Here is an 18,839-nt window from a genome sequence, read left to right on the forward strand (position 1 = left end):
TGAGCTCTTGAGTAGACATCCCAGCCCCCTTTAATTCACCCTACAGGCCTTACCAACAGGCGCACATCAACAAGTCATCCTCTGTCTGGGACGCCGGCTTCCTTCAGCACATTCCCTGTTTATTGAGTCTTGTTGCCTCATCCTTCCACTCATCCAAATTCTGTACTAATTTTTCCTAATTATCCTGGATCTTTTCCCTCTCCAAGTACTTATTCTACTTCTAGCATAAGATTTGGACTATTTGAGACATTATCTTACATTTGTATCAACATGCTGCCTTATGCTATTTTCTACCTGTTTACAAAAGATACAGCTTTTGATTACAACTATAGCACAAAATGATAGGGAAAGAAAACATAATGCCTACTTTTGATGTGTCTCCCAGCTGCCTATATGGTTATGTGGATATAGAAGGGTTTAATAGTAAGAGTACGTTTTACCATTAAGAATGTATAGTATAAAGACCGGTATCAATTATGTGCTTAGAATTTAGGGTCCCAACTGAGGTAGAGGCTTGGATTCCTTAACCCAGAAACCACATATTTACCCAGTTTGGTCTGAGGTACTTCTGGATGGGGTGTGGTTTTAGTTTTGGGACGTGGACGACGGGGTCTCTTTGTTGTTGTTGTTGTTGGCTGCTGAAGGAAGAAAATTTAGGATTAATATGGTGCTGATGGCTCCATTAACTTGAATAGAATGATGTAACATGGCTCTAAGCTTTCTAAAACTGGCTGGAGTTTCTTTGAGTGGAGACAGCTTTGTTACTTCAGTTTGATATGTTCCTCTTTAACAGATTGAAAGGTGTTCCTTTATAATTAAGAATACTTTAGACATTAAGAGTTACATTAAAGTTACGTTTAAGATGATTGTGAAGCCACAAATTTCTTTACAGTTGCTCCCTGGGGGTGTATGGTGGTACATTTTCAGCCAGTGACAGGCTACCAGGCTTCTCAAACCAAGGACCCTGCTTTGGTCTGGTGTGGTCCCAGCTACACCTGGACTTGTGGTGGTTTTAGGTTTGTGTTGTGAATTATACGTCCATTGGGAAGTTTTTGGAAGTAGCGACGATAAAGTTTAGTTCCTTAAAGCTTATGCTTCTTCAAATATTAGGTTTTTTAAAAAAAAATCTTTAAGTTCTCCAAAGCTTGGTAGATTTCAGTCTGCTTCAGGAAATGTAAGTTCCTAGTCTGAAAAGTTTGCCCCTACCCTGCTGCTGTATCTTCCTTTCATATTGGAAGTATTTTGGGGACAAAGTTGACATATAAAATGAAGTTAATTCAGAAAGTCAGAATTGGTGTTTTTATCACATTCTAGATGTCTCTGACTGCATTAAAAAGGTTAAGAACCATCTAAACTATGGTGGAGGGTAAGGGCAGTTAGATTCACCTTAAGGGAGGAGCTACTATGTAAACTTATTAGACTTGATCACATTCTCTGTTAGACAATTCACTGAAAACATACCACCTGAATATTAACAAAAGAACAAAAAAATGAGGCAGATAAAAAAAGGCAGCTATACAAAGGATATGAAAAGAGACTTCCCTGCCATGGGCTGGTTAGCACAGATCATGATCAGGGTTCTCCTAAATAGATAAAATTTACCTCAACAGAAAACTCTAGTGGAGCTAACAACATTAAATGACATGAAAAATTTTTAAATAGGTTAAAAGGGTGGGTAAATATAGATCCAGGCATAGATTTCTAGTTTTTAAAACAATAGGTATCTCACTTTATGCATGTTTAACTCACAAGAAAAAGAACGTAACTGAACAGCAATGCAGTGGAAAGAGCAGAAGTTTGGCAACGAGCAGAAAAAGCACTTGCGGAAGGTCAGAAAGCGGCATTACCAAATGCTGTCGCTGGGGCCTCTTTTATAGGAGTAACTGGTTCAAAGACTGTAGCTGGAACTGACCAAAAATAACAACAGTAAAAAATGAAATATTAAACATTTATACAATCTCAGACGGGACATGGTGTATCTGCTCTCGGGTACCAATTTATCCCTTAGGAAGGGTTGTCTTTGTACTCAGATAACTGTCCCTGAGAAGTGCCCCAGAAGTTCACATTCTGTGATGATCCCCGTCTAAGTAATGGGCCAAAGTAGACATACCCATCTTGCCAAAAACTCATCTTTGGAAAGAGATCATGAACTTGGCCCATCTGGGGTCCTTAAGAGAAGACGATAAGGGGCAGCCATTCATTCTGTGGTGCAGCCGTATCCCTCTGCCTTACCCCAGGGAAAGCGTATGGGGTATGGATACTGATGATGCTCACGTGAAACCCAAAGTTCTAAGTCCAGTAGTAAAATTCACTTTTCAACTGGTTCTATGAACCCACTGAGATGCAGGAGTGTCAATAAAATATTCTGATTAGTACTTAGAAACCTGAGAGCCTTTATCAGTCAGAGAAGCCTCTGTCTCCCCTCACTGGTCTCCTCTCATGTCCTTGTCTTTCTGATATACTTCATCCTTCATTCTCTGGTTACCAAATATAGAGTGACTTCATGGCTCAAGTCGTTCCTAACTCTTCTGGCCAACCCTGACTGTTTCTTTAAACCAAACATTGACAGACTCTGGCCCTGAGGCCAAAACTTGCCCATGGCTTGTTTTCATACAGCCCATTTCTATCTTTAATTTGTTGTTTAAAAAAAAAAAAAAAAGAGAAAAAATGCATCAGAGACTATTTGGGCCTCAAATCCCCAATATTGACTAGTCTTGCCCTTTACAGACAATACTTGCCAACTCCTGCCCTAGGGCTGTACCATGAGTTATACACCACAAATATATCACCCTGCAGATACATATTCTTAACTAAGTTCCTACTTGACTCTCTTAAAAACCAATGAGTTTTTTTTCTAACACTTTTCAATACATTAAGAGGTAAATAAGTGACAATTGACAAGAACATAAGATTCTCAAGAAGCAGAAGATGAGGTTATGACGGTGATGAAATGGGTCTGAAATGAGCAGAAGCAGATGCTGACAGACATATTGTGTCATTTACCTACTGTCGTCCCAGGAGCCTCGGTCCTAAGAATACCTGGTTCAGGGATTGTGGCAGGAACTGATCAAAAGTAATCAAAGAAATCAAAGAGATTTTTGTGAATGCATGGAATGTCAGCAAAGTCATCCTACCGGTAACAATAATGCTTCTAAGGGAGAAGGGGGAGGGGGAGGATGGATGACACACAAAAGCTGTAACACCAAGAGGCAGGAACTCTGGGGAGGTGGGTGGTGATGGGGACGAGGGGGTTATCCTGGGTTCTGTCCTCCACACATAGAACAGAGCTGAAAAGAAGCCTAGACGCTACTAAGAGACTAAGTCCTTAGTGAAAACAGTGGCATTTAATATATTAAGGTAAGAAACATCATCTCATATTGTGGTATCATATTCTAGGCATTCTTCATATTCTAGGCATCTTCAGTTCTAAGCAGAGAAAAAGCAGGGGACTGGGTAGAAGTAAGGATCACTGAAGCCCACTGGATCACACTGGAGCTCTTAAGAGGACATCCCAATCCCCTTTAATTCACCCTACAGGCCCATTCAATAGATGTGTATCAACAAGTCACCCTCTGTCTGGGACACCAGCTTCCTTCAGCACATTCCCTGTTCCCTCATCCCTCCACTCATTCAGATTTTGTACTGATTTTTTCCTAATTATCTGTGATCTTTTCCTGCTCCAAATACTGCACTTCTAGCATAAGCATTTGGACTACTTGAGAAATCATCTTACATTTGTATCAATGTGCTGCCATATGTTATTTTCTACCCGTTTATACCAGAAAGGCTTTTGTTTACAACTATAGTAGGAAATGGTAGGGAAAGAAAACATAATGCCTACTTCTATGTGTCTCACAGCTGCTAATATGGTTATGAGGATACAGAAGGGTTTACTAATGAGAGTGGCTTTTACTATTAAGGGATATATAACATAAAGACCTGTACCAATTATGTGCTTAGAATTTAGGGTCCCAACTAAGGTAGAGGCTTGGATTCCTTAACCCAGAAACCACATATTTACCCAGTTTGGTGTGAGGTACTTCTGGACGGGGTGTGGTTTTAGCTTTGGGACGTGGACGACGGGGTCTCTTTGTTGTTGTTGTTGTTGGCGCTGAAGGAAGAAAATTTAGGGTTAACATGGTGCTGTACGGCTCCGTTAACTCTGAGCGAGTGGTGTAACTGGGCTCTAAGCTTTCTAAGACTGGCCGGAGTTTCCTTGATCAGGAGACAACTTTGGTTCTTGGGTTTGTACTTTTCCTCTTTAGTATTCTGATAGGTTTTCTTTTATAACTGGGAATTGTCTAGAGATTAAAAATTACATTAAAAAAAGTTCAAGATCACTGTGAAGCCAAAAATCACTTCACCATTCGCTCCCTGGGGGTGTATGGTGTTACATATTCAACCAGTGACAGGCTACCAGGCTTCTCAACCCAGGAGCCTGCTTTGGTCTGTTGCATCTCAGCCACACCGGCACATGGAGTGGTTTTAAGTATGTGTTGTGAATGATATGTCCACTGGGATGCTTTTGCAAGTAGAAAAAGATAAAGTCTAGTTACTTTAAAGCTTACACTTCCGCAAACTACAGGTTTTTAAAAAAAACTTTAAGTTTTCCAAAGCTTGATAGATTTTCCTCTGTTTCATAAAATGTATCTTTCTCAACTGAAAAGTTTGCCCCTACCGTGCTATTACACCTTCCTTTGGTTTTGAGGCATTGTGGGGACAAAGCTGACATATAAAATGAAGTTATTAATTCAGATAGTCAAGATTGGCATTTTTATCATGCTCTAGAGGTCTCTGACTGCATTAAAAAGTTAATCATTTCTAAACTAAGGTGGACAGTAAGGGGGAGTCAGATTCAACTTAAGGATGGTGCTTACTATTTAAACTTCTTAGCCTTGATCACATTGTCTTTTAGACAATTCACTGAAAACATATTACCCAAATGTTTAACTTAACAACAACAACAACAAAAAACAGATAGAGAAAAAAGACAGGTGTACAATGGATGGGTAAAAAGTACCCTGTCACAGGCTGGATGGCACAGATCAGGATCAGGGTTCTCCTAAACACATAAAATTTACCTGACAAGAGAATTCTGGTTGAGCTAAGAACATTAAGTGGCATGAAAAAAAATTTAAATAACTTAATAGGGCGTAAGTATCCCAAACTATATCTGGGCCTGGCTCCCTTTAGAACAAGAGGTAACTTGCTTTATGCATGTTTAACTCATAAGATAATTTAACTGAACTGCAATGGAGAGGCAAGGACAGAAGTTTGGTAAAGAGCAGAAAAAGCACTTGCGGAAGGTCAGAAAGCGGCATTACCAAATGCTGTCGCTGGAGCCTCTTTTATAGGAGTAACTGGTTCAAAGACTATAGCAAACTGACTGATAATAATAATAATTAAAATATAAAGTGTTACACATTTATACAGTCTCAGAGGGACGTGGTTTATCCGCACTCAGGTACCATTTATTCCTTAGGAGGGGTTGTCTTTATACTCAGACAACTGTGCCCTGGGAAGTGTCCCGGGAGTTCTTCATTCTGTGATGATGCTTGTCTAAGTAGTGGACCAAAGTAGACCTACCCATCTTGCCAAAAACTCATCTTTGGAAAGAGATCATGAACTTGGCCCAACTAGGGTTCTCAACTGAACAAGATAAGGGGCAGCCATGCGGTCTGCTGGCGCAGCCGTATCCCCCTGTTCCTCCCCAAGGAAAAGCCGACCAGGTGTGGATACTGACGATTCTTATGTGAAAACTCAAAGTTCTAAGTCCAACAGGAAAAATTCCTTTTAAACTAGTCCTATGAACCCTGAGCTGCAGGAGCTTCAGTAAAAATGTTTCGATGAGCATGTAGAAGCCTCAGAGCCTTTTATCAGTCAGAGAAACCTCTGTCTCCCCTCACTGGTCTCCTCTCATGTACTGTCTCTCTGACCTTCTTCAGTCCCCATCTCCTAGTCAACCAAATCTATGGTGATTTCAATGCTCAAGTCCTTCCTAACTCTTCTGGCCAACCCTGACTGTTTCCTTAAACCAAACATTGACAGACTCTGGCCCTGAGGCCAAATCTTGTCCATGGCTTGTTTTCATACAGCCCATTTCCATTTCTAAGCGGTTGTTAAAAAGAAAAACCAAAAGAAAAAAATGTGCATCAGAGACATTTTGGGCCACAAAGCCCCCAATATTGACTGTCTTGCCCTATACAGACAATACTTGCCAACTCCTGCCCTAGGGCTGTACCATGAGTTATACACCACAAATGCATCACCCTGCAGATACATATTCTCAACTAAGTTCCTACTTGACTCTCTTCAAAAACCAATGAGTTGTTTTTTTAACACTTTTCAATACATTGAGAGGTAAATAAGTGACAATTGACAAGTTCACAAGATTCTCATGAAGCAGGAGAAGATGAGGTTATGACAGGTGATGAAATGGGTCTGAAATGAGCAGAAGCAGATGCTGACGGACATAATGTGTCATTTACCTACTGTCGTCCCAGGAGCCTCGGTCCTAAGAATACCTGGTTCAGGGACTTGTGGCAGGAACTGATCAAAAGTAATTCAAAGAAATCAAAGAGATTTTTGTGAATGCATGAAATGTCAGCAAAGTCATCCTACCGGTAACAATAATGCTTCTAAGGGAGAAGGGGGAGGGGGAGGATGGATGACACACAAAAGCTGTAACACCAAGAGGCAGGAACTCTGGAGGGGGAAGGGGTGGTGATGGGGACGAGGGGGTTATCCTGGGTTCTGTCCTCCACTCATAGATCAGAAAGCTGAAAAGAAGCCCAGACTCTACTCACTAGGTGACTAAGTCCTTAGTGAAAACAGTGGCATTTAATATATTCAGGCAAGAAATAACCTCTCAGATTGTGGTATCACAGTGGACTCGGCATCTCCAGTGCTAAGCAGAGCAAAAGCAGGGGCCTGGCTAGAAGTAAGGATCACTGAAGCCCACTGGATCTCACTTGAGCTCTTGAGTAGACATCCCAGCCCCCTTTAATTCACCCTACAGGCCTTACCAACAGGCGCACATCAACAAGTCATCCTCTGTCTGGGACGCCGGCTTCCTTCAGCACATTCCCTGTTTATTGAGTCTTGTTGCCTCATCCTTCCACTCATCCAAATTCTGTACTAATTTCTCCTAATTATCCTGGATCTTTTCCCTCTCCAAGTACTTATTCTACTTCTAGCATAAGATTTGGACTATTTGAGACATTATCTTACATTTGTATCAACATGCTGCCTTATGCTATTTTCTACCTGTTTACAAAAGATACAGCTTTTGTTTACAACTATAGCACAAAATGATAGGGAAAGAAAACATAATGCCTACTTTTGATGTGTCTCCCAGCTGCCTATATGGTTATGTGGATATAGAAGGGTTTAATAGTAAGAGTACGTTTTACCATTAAGAATGTATAGTATAAAGACCGGTATCAATTATGTGCTTAGAATTTAGGGTCCCAACTGAGGTAGAGGCTTGGATTCCTTAACCCAGAAACCACATATTTACCCAGTTTGGTCTGAGGTACTTCTGGATGGGGTGTGGTTTTAGTTTTGGGACGTGGACGACGGGGTCTCTTTGTTGTTGTTGTTGTTGTTGTTGGCGCTGAAGGAAGAAAATTTAGGATTAATATGGTGCTGATGGCTCCATTAACTTGAATAGAATGATGTAACATGGCTCTAAGCTTTCTAAAACTGGCTGGAGTTTCTTTGAGTGGAGACAGCTTTGTTACTTCAGTTTGATATGTTCCTCTTTAACAGATTGAAAGGTGTTCCTTTATAATTAAGAATACTTTAGACATTAAGAGTTACATTAAAGTTATGTTTAAGATGATTGTGAAGCCACAAATTTCTTTACAGTTGCTCCCTGGGGGTGTATGGTGGTACATTTTCAGCCAGTGACAGGCTACCAGGCTTCTCAAACCAAGGACCCTGCTTTGGTCTGGTGTGGTCCCAGCTACACCTGGACTTGTGGTGGTTTTAGGTTTGTGTTGTGAATTATACGTCCACTGGGAAGTTTTTGGAAGTAGCGACGATAAAGTTTAGTTCCTTAAAGCTTATGCTTCTGCAAATACTAGGTTTTTTTAAAAAAAATCTTTAAGTTTTCCAAAGCTTGGTAGATTTCAGTCTGCTTCAGGAAATGTAAGTTCCTAGTCTGAAAAGTTTGCCCCTACCCTGCTGCTGTATCTTCCTTTCATATTGGAAGTATTTTGGGGACAAAGTTGACATATAAAATGAAGTTAATTCAGAAAGTCAGAATTGGTGTTTTTATCACATTCTAGATGTCTCTGACTGCATTAAAAAGGTTAAGAACCATCTAAACTATGGTGGAGGATAAGGGCAGTCAGATTCACCTTAACACAGGGGCTTACTATGTAAACTTATTAGACTTGATCATATTATCTGTTAGACAATTCACTGAAAACATACTACCCAAATGTTTAAACAACAACAAAAACAGGCACATAAAAAAAGAGGCTGGTGTACAAAGGATGTATACAGCTACTTCCCTGTCATGGGCTGATTAGCACAGGTCAGGATCAGAGTTCTCCTAAACAGATAAAATTTACCTTAACACAAACCTCTGCTTTAGCTAAAAATAGTAAGTGGCAGTGAAAATTTTTAAGCAATTTAAAGGTGAGGAAAATATCCCTTGCTAGATTCAGGTATGGCTCTCTTTAGTACTAGAGGTAACTTTTTTTTAATGCATGTTTGACTCACAAGAAAAAGAACAGTAACTGAACAGCAATGGAGTGGAAAGAGCAGAAGTTTGGCAACGAGCAGAAAAAGCACTTGCTGAAACCAGAAAGCGGCATTACCAAATGCTGTCGCTGGGGCCTCTTTTATAGGAGTAACTGGTTCAAAGACTGTAGCTAGAACTAACCAAAAAGAAAAGAAATGTTAAACATTTATACAGTCTCAGAGGGACCCGGTTTATTTGCACTCAGGTACCATTTATCCCCTAGGAGGGGTTGTCTTCGTACTCAGATAACTGTCCCTGAGAAGGGCCCCAGAAGTTCACAATCTGTGATGGTCCTCGTCTAAGTAATGGACCAAAGTAGATGTACCCGTCTTGCCAAAATACTCCTCTTTGGAAAGAGACCATGAACTTAGCCCAACTAAGGATCCTTAAGAGAGGCAGCCATTTGGTCCGTATCCTTCTGTCCCTCCACCAGGGAAAGCCTACCGGCTACTGGATACTGATGATTCTCCTATGAAAGTCAAAGTCCTAAGTCCAACAGGAAAAATTCCTTTTCAACTAGTCCTGTGAGCCCAGTCAGCTACAGGAGCTTCAATGTTCTGATGAGCATGTAGAAGCCCGAGATCGTTTATCGGTCAGAGAAGACTCTGTCTGCCCTCACTAGTCTCCTGTCACTTCTTGTCTTTCAGACCTTCTTCATCCCCTATCCTGCAGTCAAACAAACCTACAGTGATTTCGTGCTCAAGTCTTTCCTAACTATGCTGGCCCACGCTCATTATTTCTTCAACCCAGGGGTTGACAAACTATGGCTCAGAGGCAAAATCTTGCCCATAGTTTGTTCGCATATTTCCCATTTACATTTTTAAGTGTTCATTCTAAAAACAAAGGGAAATGAGAGAAAAATGTGTTAAGAGACTGTCTGGGCCACAAAGCCCCCAGTATTGACGACGTTGCCCTTTGTAGACAATACTTGCCAACTCCTGCCCTAGGGCTGTACCATGACTTACACAACTTTTACAGATACCAAGAACAACCTCCAATTTGCCCAAACACAGGTTTCCTCTGTAGTTGTTTCAGTCTACCACACACATTCCATATTTAAAGCATGAATGCAACTGAAGGAGAAGCCAGTGAAGCAGACACTGAGAGAGGGGACTGCAAGTCACACGCGGAAGGAGCTGGGCTACCACCTGAGACTCAGACTGGGCTCCGGTTCGCTACTCCAGAGGGAAAGTGGCCGCTGACCCTGACTTGCCCCTTCCCCGTCTCTGGACCCCACTGGGATGGGCTCAGGATTCCTTCCCCAAGATCTACACAGTTACCCAGTTCTGCCTGAGGTGCTTTAGGACTCAGTGTGGGTTTAGATTTGGGACGGTGGATGAAGAGGTCGACGAGGCACTTTGGGAGATAAAGGAAGAAAACTCAGGTTAATAGTGAGATTTTAGCTCCAGAAGCTGTGGAAAGGACTATACTTGTTATCATTTCTTGAGATTCAGGACATTTTTGTTTTGAATTTGAAATATTTCCCCCTCTTTTGATTTTGCCTCTTTGTACCATTTGTATTACTCTGGAAAGCAGAAATCCCACAGAAACATGGACTAAGGAAATCCTTACTGAGATTTCTGAAAGGAAAAAAGGTTACAAAAATCCACTTAACTGTGTTGATGGTAAGGAAAGCATAGGGTGACTTTACACAGATGATGGTGCTTTTATTTCCATTTCCTAGCCCTGGGCATATTTTCTACTTCACTCCTTACTGAAAAAAGACTGTATCAGGACTTAAAATGGCAAAATAAAGACAATGCAGGTAGTGAACAGGTAGGAATCGAGACCTGCACAGGTGTCACGTCCCACTATAACAGCTGTGACAGTGTATTCAGCTCAGGTCAAGGACACACACCCCACCCCGAGCCTCCACTGCCTATGTCTGAAACTCAGTAACACAGAATGTGATTAAAAGGTTAGCTGGGGGTGAGTGGCTACAAATTTAAATGCATCGCCTTGCAGATAAATATTCTCAACTAAGTTCCTACTTGACTCTCTTAAAAACCAATGAGCTTTTTTTCTTTAACACTTTTCAATACATTAAGAGGTAAATAAATGACAATAGAGGATGACATATGAGTCTTGTGAAGCAGGAGAAGATGAGGTTATGATGGTGATGAAATGATGAAATGGGTCTGAAATGAGCAGAAGCAGATGCTGACGGACATAATGTGTCATTTACCTACTGTCGTCCCAGGAGCCTCAGTCCTAAGAATACCTGGTTCACGGATTGTGGCAGGAACTGATCAAAAGTAATTAAAGAAATCAAAGAGATTTTTGTGAATGCATGAAATGTCAGCAAAGTCATCCTACCGGTAACAATAATGCTTCTAAGGGAGAAGGGGGAGGGGGAGGATGGATGACACACAAAAGCTGTAACACCAAGAGGCAGGAACTCTGGGGAAGGGGGGTGGTGATGGGGACGAGGGGGTTATCCTGGGTTCTGTCCTCCACACATAGAACAGAGCTGAAAAGAAGCCCATACTCTACTCACTAGGTGACTAAGTCCTTAGTGAAAACAGTGGCATTTAATACATTAAGGTGAGAAACAACCTCTCAGATTGTGGTATCACAGTGGACTCGGCATCTCCAGTGCTAAGCAGAGCAAAAGCAGGGCCCTGGCTAGAAGTAAGGATCACTGAAGCCCACTGGATCACACTTGAGCTCTTGAGTAGATATCCCAGCCCCTTTTAATTCATCCGAAGGGCCCATTCAGCAGATGTGTATCAACAAGTCATCCTCTGTCTGGGACGCCGGCTTCCTTCAGCACATTCCCTGTTTATTATGAGTCTTGTTGCCTCATCCTTCCACTCATCCAAATTCTGTACTAATTTTTTCCCCTAATTATCCTTGATCTTTTCCTGCTCCAAATACTTACTATATGTCTAGCATAAGCATTTGGACTATTTGAAAAATCATCTTACATTTGTATCAACATGCTGCCTTATGCTATTTTCCACCTGTTTACACAGGAAAACCTTTTGTTTACAACTATAGTACAAAATGATAGGGAAAGAAAAGATAATTCCTACCTCTGTCTCCTAGCTGCTAATATGGTTATGTGGATATAGAAGAGTTTAATAGTAAGAGTAGCTTTTACCATTAAGAATATATAAGGCGTGTACTAATTTTATGCATAGAATTTAGGGTCCCAACTAGGGTAGAGGCTTGGATTCCTTAACCCCAAAGCCACATATTTACCCAGTTTGGTCTGAGCTGCTTCTGGACGGGGTGTGGTTTTAGCTTTGGGACGTGGACGACGGGGTCTCTTTGTTGTTGTTGTTGTTGTTGGCGCTGAAGGAAGAAAATTTACAATTAATACAGTGCTGATGGCTCCATTAACTCTGAATATTATATATGTTCAGGATGATATAATACTGGCGCTAAGCTTCTAAAACCTGCCAGAATTCCTTGGAGTGGAGACAATTTTGTTACTTCAGTTTGAAATTTTCCCCTCTAATATATTAATAGGTTTTCTTTTCTAACTGAGAATGCTCTAGAGATTAAAAATTACATTACAGTTATGTTTAAGAAACGAAGATGAGAAATTATCAGCTTCTTGCAAGTGTCCCTGCATACAGATTACTGCCAAACTATGATGGTATGAGAGAAATTCACAGCATCTTAGATTATTCCCTTATAATTTAAAATAACTTAGATTGGGCAAGTGTTCTACTTGGTAATTTATTAGAATAAGTACATAAAATTTGATGAAACATCACGTACATTAAAAAAAATTATGCAGTACTTAAAATCTAGAGATAAAGATGCCTGGAGAAACTCCATGGTATCATAACTGATACTGCATTGGTGGTCTAGGGATTTACGGAGAATTACATTTGGACCTCAGCTCTAGCAAACAGCGTTCTTTAAACAGAAACTCAGATTGACATGACGCAATTACAAGCGGGGAGATGGAGCAGATAGCTGTCTTGAATTTAGTCCATAGACATTAACATTAGAAAGAAAGCCTTTTATATTTTAAGATGAATACAGCAACAGGATGACATCAAATTACGGCATCATCTCGGTGGTACCACAGGTAAGTCTGACAATAAATACACAAGAGCACCTGCTGAAGGACATAAAGGATCATTACCTAAAGATGTCTAAGGACTAATAGGTTCAAAGCCTGTGGCAAGAAATGTTTAAAAGCAATTAAGAAAAGAAATGTTAAACACATAAGGAAAGTCACCCAACTCCCTTGAAAATGATCTTTACAGGGTAGCATTGGTTCTATAGCCAGAAAGCAAAAATTTTAAAGTTCCAAGGTGAGGGTACAGAGATATTTGTTCTTATGAAATGGTTAGGTCCTTAGTATCACCACATGATTATCTACAAGTGTTGCTTTTTTATATCATCTGATAATACAATAGAAGACTCTGCTTAGAAAAATCTTTAGGCATCTGTCTAATAACACTATGGTTAACAATTATGGAAAAGAATGTCAAAGTATAATCTAAGACCCTATATGCTAGGTAACAAAGCCGTAAGTCAGGATAGATGCAATTGTTGATACATTTAAGCAGATACTGTAATGAATAACCAAAATAGACAATGCACTTCTTTGTTGAGAGTCCACTTTGGAAAAAGACTAAGACCTCTGTCAAAACAACGGCACAGAACAGAGCAGGATACAGTGGATCATTCAGTCTGCAAACCTTGTCAGTGCATTTCTCTGTTTTCAGGACTGAAAAGGGCTGACCCAGGGAGGATAGAGTATGCTGTAGCCAACTGGCTCAAATCCAATCACTGAAGTCATGCATTCAAGGTCCTCTTTGCAGACTCATCTAAAAGTAGCATCACTAACCAAAATGTCTGAGTGCCAGCCAAGTGAACACTGCCTTTCTCCTTTCTGACATTCAGGTTCCACTTCTAAGTGATATCTGTTTTGCTGTCACCCACACATCTGGCACCTTCCTGCTTCTGGTTATTCCTGCTCACCCCTCCAACAAAATTTACAGACACACATTTCAAGGTCCACGTTCCACTTATTAGCCCAGGGATCCTTCACTTCTCTAAGAATTAACTATTTGGCTAACAGCTGGTGAAACTCAATAAATACGTTGCTTTTGCACATATTCCTTCATATCCATTTAGGAGCAGTTTCACACAAGAGCAGCTTCCTTCCTCAAAGAAGTGAAGGCACTTGTTATTTCTAAACTATTCCTCACCGAGGCTAGTGCGGCACATAATTAAAGGTGAGACTAAGTGAACTAAATAGGCTAGATACTTAACTAGGTAAGTTTTGCTGAGTCAGAATCAAAGAGAAAACTGACGGGTCAGAGAAGCAAATAAAATACGCAGATACCAAGAAGCTACCAAACAGCATGAGGAAGTGACATGTATTGACTACAGCACTTGCCGCCTGAGCCCTCACCCTGAGGGGTCACAGGGTGATTAGGTGTCGAGTTACACTGCCACCCCAGTGTCACATCCACCAGGGTTCCACAGGCACCAGCCACCACATATTTACCTAGTTTGGTCTGAGGTGTCTCTGGACTCGGTGTGGTTTTATATTTAGGACGTGGACGTCCTGGACGATGGGGTCTTGTTCTTTGTGATGTTTTTGGAGCTGAAGAAAGGAAACTGGTTAATGGTCATCTTATGACTCCAGAAAAAAAGGATTATACATGGCTCTAGGTTTTCTAAAATTTTGCTAGTTTTTCTTAAGTCTTGAGAAATTTATCCCTTTGGTTTGGGATTTTTTTGTCATCTATATGCAAAAAATTGTGAAGGTGTCTATCAAAAGTTCTTTTGAGAAAAAACATACAGCATTGTATTAATTATCTGAAAACTTTACTATTATTGCTAGTGTCAGATTTTCAAAGAGGACCTAGACCCAAGGGAAGTCAGAAGCACAGCATGTCCCTATCACGTTAGAGAGGGTCCCAGGCTCACCTGTGTTCGGGAAATTGTATTTAGAAATCACTTGGCTTAGGCAGACATCCCATTAAACATGATTAGAATAAGCATATCTCATTTTTTAAAATCACTGGTAGACAATAAAAATGCCTAGCAAATCTTAAAACAACTCTCTGTTGATGGCCACAGAATTATACCTAGTGTTTATAGGGCAGACACTCCTAACTGTATTTGAAATTCAGCAGAATCATAGGCTCTGTAAAGCATTAATAAAATTGGATAATATGGGTGACATACTCTGCACTAGCTTCATACAGGCTTATATTCTAACCAAGTGACTTATTTTAAACATCTTCAGTGCATTAAAATGAAGACTATAGTTGAGTGACAAAAGAGGATGATGAAAAAAATCCATCAAAGAGAAACCCTTTGGTCACGATACTCCTGGAGAAGACTAGACAATGAGAAGAAAAGGCTCTGGGTTAAAGACATAAAAGGTCATTACCTAATGTTGTCTGAGGAGCTTCGGTTCTCAGAGTTACATGTTCAATGTCTGTGGCAGGAACTGACCAAAAGCAATACAATAAACAATGCAGATTTAAGAAACGTAGGAAAAGAAGAAAATTGTCTTGAAAATGAATCTTTTTAATCCTGTAATGTTTAAAAAAATTTATGAACTCAGGAAAAATAGTATTTGTTCTCTAATAACTGGCTGTACTCCTGATACCCATTTGTCTCACAAAATAGCCGTGTCCCCTTGCACTTTGCATCCCCGTGAAGCCAATGAAACGTGCTTTTTTGGGTGTTTAATTAACTGCTTGCATCTATATTCGAAACATGGCTTCCAAAAAAATCTCATTTGATATGGTTTTTAAATTACTCTGAAAAATTATTATGAAAACTTCTTTTAGTATTTGAAAAGCTTTCACCACTATTTTTAGTATTTTTTTGAGAATGGTGGTAGTGTTGAGAATTTTTAAAAATATTTTTAATCAGTCCGTTTATTGGAGATTTGTAACCATTATGAAAAATAAAAACTTTTTCCACAAAAGAATGTGATACTCTTTCTTACAATTTGTCCTTATTTATTCATTTATTTCAGATGGACTTAGGAGATAGCTACTCAATTGAGGAACAAGGATGATTAAGAAAAAAGTGAAAAAGTTAGTAATTCAACTTTTTGTCTGGATAAGCAGGATTCCTGTAATTCTATAATATGCTGAAATAACTGAATTATACATAGATATGAAATTAAGATTTATGACTCCTTGGTTTTAAATTAGTGTCTCTATTTTTCATTAACTCCAGAAAATTAAATGTAACATTAAAATATCTTATCACCAAAAACTCTGTCAGCATTTATATGGAGGCTGCCTTTTGCTGACTCGCCAAGATAACACAGCACCAAGTTGGTTTAAGCCACATCTGAGAGCATCTTCTGAACTAATGGAAAACACGGCATCCAGAAGAGATGGAAAGCGAGGACAACAGGACAAAAGCAATATTCAAAGCTGACTGCCTTCAAACAAAAAAGGAGATCCTATTTTGTTTGGAACTCAACACCACAAGACGAATTTGTCAACAGAAAGGTCCAGTGCATTCAAACAGTATAGAGTCAAGGAAGAAAGGACTTTTGTGAGGAGACAATTACGTATTTTCTCAAGCCCCAACCAGCTGTCTCGTTGTTCCCTTCCCACGTCATAAATTATATACACATAAAAGCAGAGATTTTAAATGTCCTGGTTTGAAGGATGGATGGAAAGAGCACTTGTGACTGTTGACAGCATCGAGGGCTGCAGGTCATCTGGCCACCTCCTAAGGTGATCCAAGAAAGAACGACCCTCAGGGGTTATAAGCGGAGCAGCAGGTGTAAGACTGCCCAACGATATTAAGAAGGTCCCTGTTGAAAATATTAAACAATTTTGGGAAAGAAATGAAAAAGGTGATGAACCACAATTATTTACACAAGAGAATAAAGACAATGACAGGGATGAGAGAGGCAAGCTCAGAGAAACATGGACCAAGAAGGAAGACATCCAGCGTTACCTATGGTTGTGGAGGGAGCTTCCGTCTCAAAGGTAATATCCTCAAAGACTGCGTCATAAAAAAGAAACAGGTATGAGTAATCCAGGTAAGGAAGCCTCAACCTACAGGTATGATTAAGTCACGGGGTACAGAACCTGGTTTATTCCAAGTTGCTATAAACTGCCTTCTCGATAGGCTTATTTATTATGAGAGATCCTCTCTCAGTAAATTAGAATTTTATTAAAGAATCTTAGGACAAAAGTTCAATTGAAAAACAACTGAATTTTCAGAACTGTTATATAAATATCTTCTTATTTGGTAGAAAATGCCAAAAAGTATTTTAGAGAAAGCCAATCTCCATGTTCCTAGAAAGGAAGAACCCAGTGTCACCCTCCCTAGCGTTGCCTAGTGGTGGCCACTAAAGTCACTTTCAAAAATGCTCCAGATACAGAAAAACCAGGCTTCTGTTCACTACAAACCTGAATTCAGAAAACAAAGCCTAAAAATGCTTTAAGAAAATGGAATCCATCAGACAGTCAGACGTAAAATTTACTCATTCCCACACATTGATTTGCTGATTTAACACTTAAAACATCAGTGTGGCTACCTTGAGAAGACAGTGAGCAAAATCACAGTATTTGAGTTTCTATGCTTTATATGATATGACTAATTGTAAGCATTTTCAGCAACATCCCCAAAGGAAAAGCTTCTTAAACAAAAGCACGGGAAATTATGTTTACCGGATTTAGATGGTGGTATATCTGGTTTTGCTGTGGTTTGGGGTATAGGAGGTAATTGCTCTGGTGGTTTTGAATCTGAAGAAAAAAGGTGCTGTAATTAGTATCAAAGCAGAGCTGTGAACGCCAAGATTAACGTTACGTACACACCATTTTCCCAGTCATGGATCAAGGCACTGAAAGTGGTGATTACTGGGCTGGATTTGAGGTGCATCGGGTCTGCATATGGTTTTAGGTCTTTTGAATGGTTTTGACGCCAAAGAAAAAGGTATTAAAGTGAGCATTATGGTCACGGCTATAGCTGTCATGATTAAGCGCACGTAGCTTGAGTAAAGATACTATATAAATTCAGTGAATACACAACAAAATTAATTCCTAGAATGTGGGAAGGGTGGGAAACGTGTCCATTTCTACTGATTTTTCTGATAGAAAAAAATCTTCAGGCAATGTTAAATGTATCTTGAAGCAAAAATAAGGAGGACTATAAGACTTTTTTCTATGTAAGTAATTTCCAAAATGACAAGTATAATAGTTCTATTTCTTAATTGATAGTTTTTTTTTTTCAGTATAAAAACTGTAAGGTAGGAATTTGAAACCTGCTTAATAGGGGACCTGGAAAATATTCCATAAACACTTGATGCTATACACAATGTTACATGGCTATTGATTTCTGGAATTTTCTAAAGTAAAGCAGTGACAGATTTATTGTGACTACTGAGAAATTATATGAAATAGTTATACTCAAACATCACTAGTACCAAAAGTAATAAAAACCAGCTTGGGACTTTTAACATTCTCAAGTAACAAAGACCATATTTTTATCTTGGACCCTAGACCAAGACAAGAATAGTGTGTGCGCCTTTGGTTATCAAGACATACTCAAAAACATTCTTCAAGGAAACAGAAGAGCTGAAGAAGCCATTATTTCATGCAGCTTTTTAAAAAGGAGAAAGCCTTACAAGTTGAGTAAAGCAATGAAATGGTCATCATGGCCCTGGAATAAAATGTTTCCATTTGTCAAGCCCAGGATGAGCACAGAGGTCCCTGAGAAAGAGTGGATGGTTTTCTCAATACAATGGCACATGTGATACGAGGACAGAGGGTTTGTGGAAAACCAGGAAGTTGTGTCCAAAACCACAGACCTTCCCTAAATAAGCACACAGATTCTTCCAGAAGTCTCCTAGCTGCAGGCTCTCCAGACCCAGGTGGGAAATGAGAGGAAAAGCATGGAATGAGACTGTGATGGTGCGCAGAACTGCAGTCATGCCTGGGTGGAGAGGAGGAAAAGCCAAAGCCACAACCCGGGTAAGTGATTGGAGGGGAGCAAATTACCGATCGTGGGCACCAAGAGCTCCTGTTGTACCGTAGCAGGTTCCAGAGCTACAGAAGCAAAAAATCAAAAACACTACGTCAAGAAGCAGCATCTCGAGGAAAGAAATGTTACTCTTCATTCTGTA

At 39.9% G+C, this 18,839-nt stretch overlaps 1 protein-coding gene across 1 annotated transcript in view; it reads right to left on the bottom strand.

Moving 5' to 3' along the window:
- The window catches only part of ABI3BP (ABI family member 3 binding protein), a 241,633-nt gene that overhangs the window by 82,239 nt on the left and 140,555 nt on the right, over window positions 1-18,839 (bottom strand). Inside the window, 12 exon segments of the mRNA XM_032477890.1 lie at window positions 1,848-1,907; window positions 3,004-3,063; window positions 4,022-4,111; window positions 7,520-7,615; window positions 8,829-8,888; window positions 10,938-10,997; window positions 11,957-12,049; window positions 14,232-14,330; window positions 15,126-15,185; window positions 16,667-16,714; window positions 17,386-17,460; window positions 18,715-18,762. Of these exon segments, the coding sequence (XP_032333781.1) occupies window positions 1,848-1,907; window positions 3,004-3,063; window positions 4,022-4,111; window positions 7,520-7,615; window positions 8,829-8,888; window positions 10,938-10,997; window positions 11,957-12,049; window positions 14,232-14,330; window positions 15,126-15,185; window positions 16,667-16,714; window positions 17,386-17,460; window positions 18,715-18,762 (849 nt within the window).

Source organism: Camelus ferus, chromosome 1 (assembly GCF_009834535.1).
Source record: "Camelus ferus isolate YT-003-E chromosome 1, BCGSAC_Cfer_1.0, whole genome shotgun sequence".
Taxonomy (NCBI): Eukaryota; Metazoa; Chordata; class Mammalia; order Artiodactyla; family Camelidae; genus Camelus; species Camelus ferus.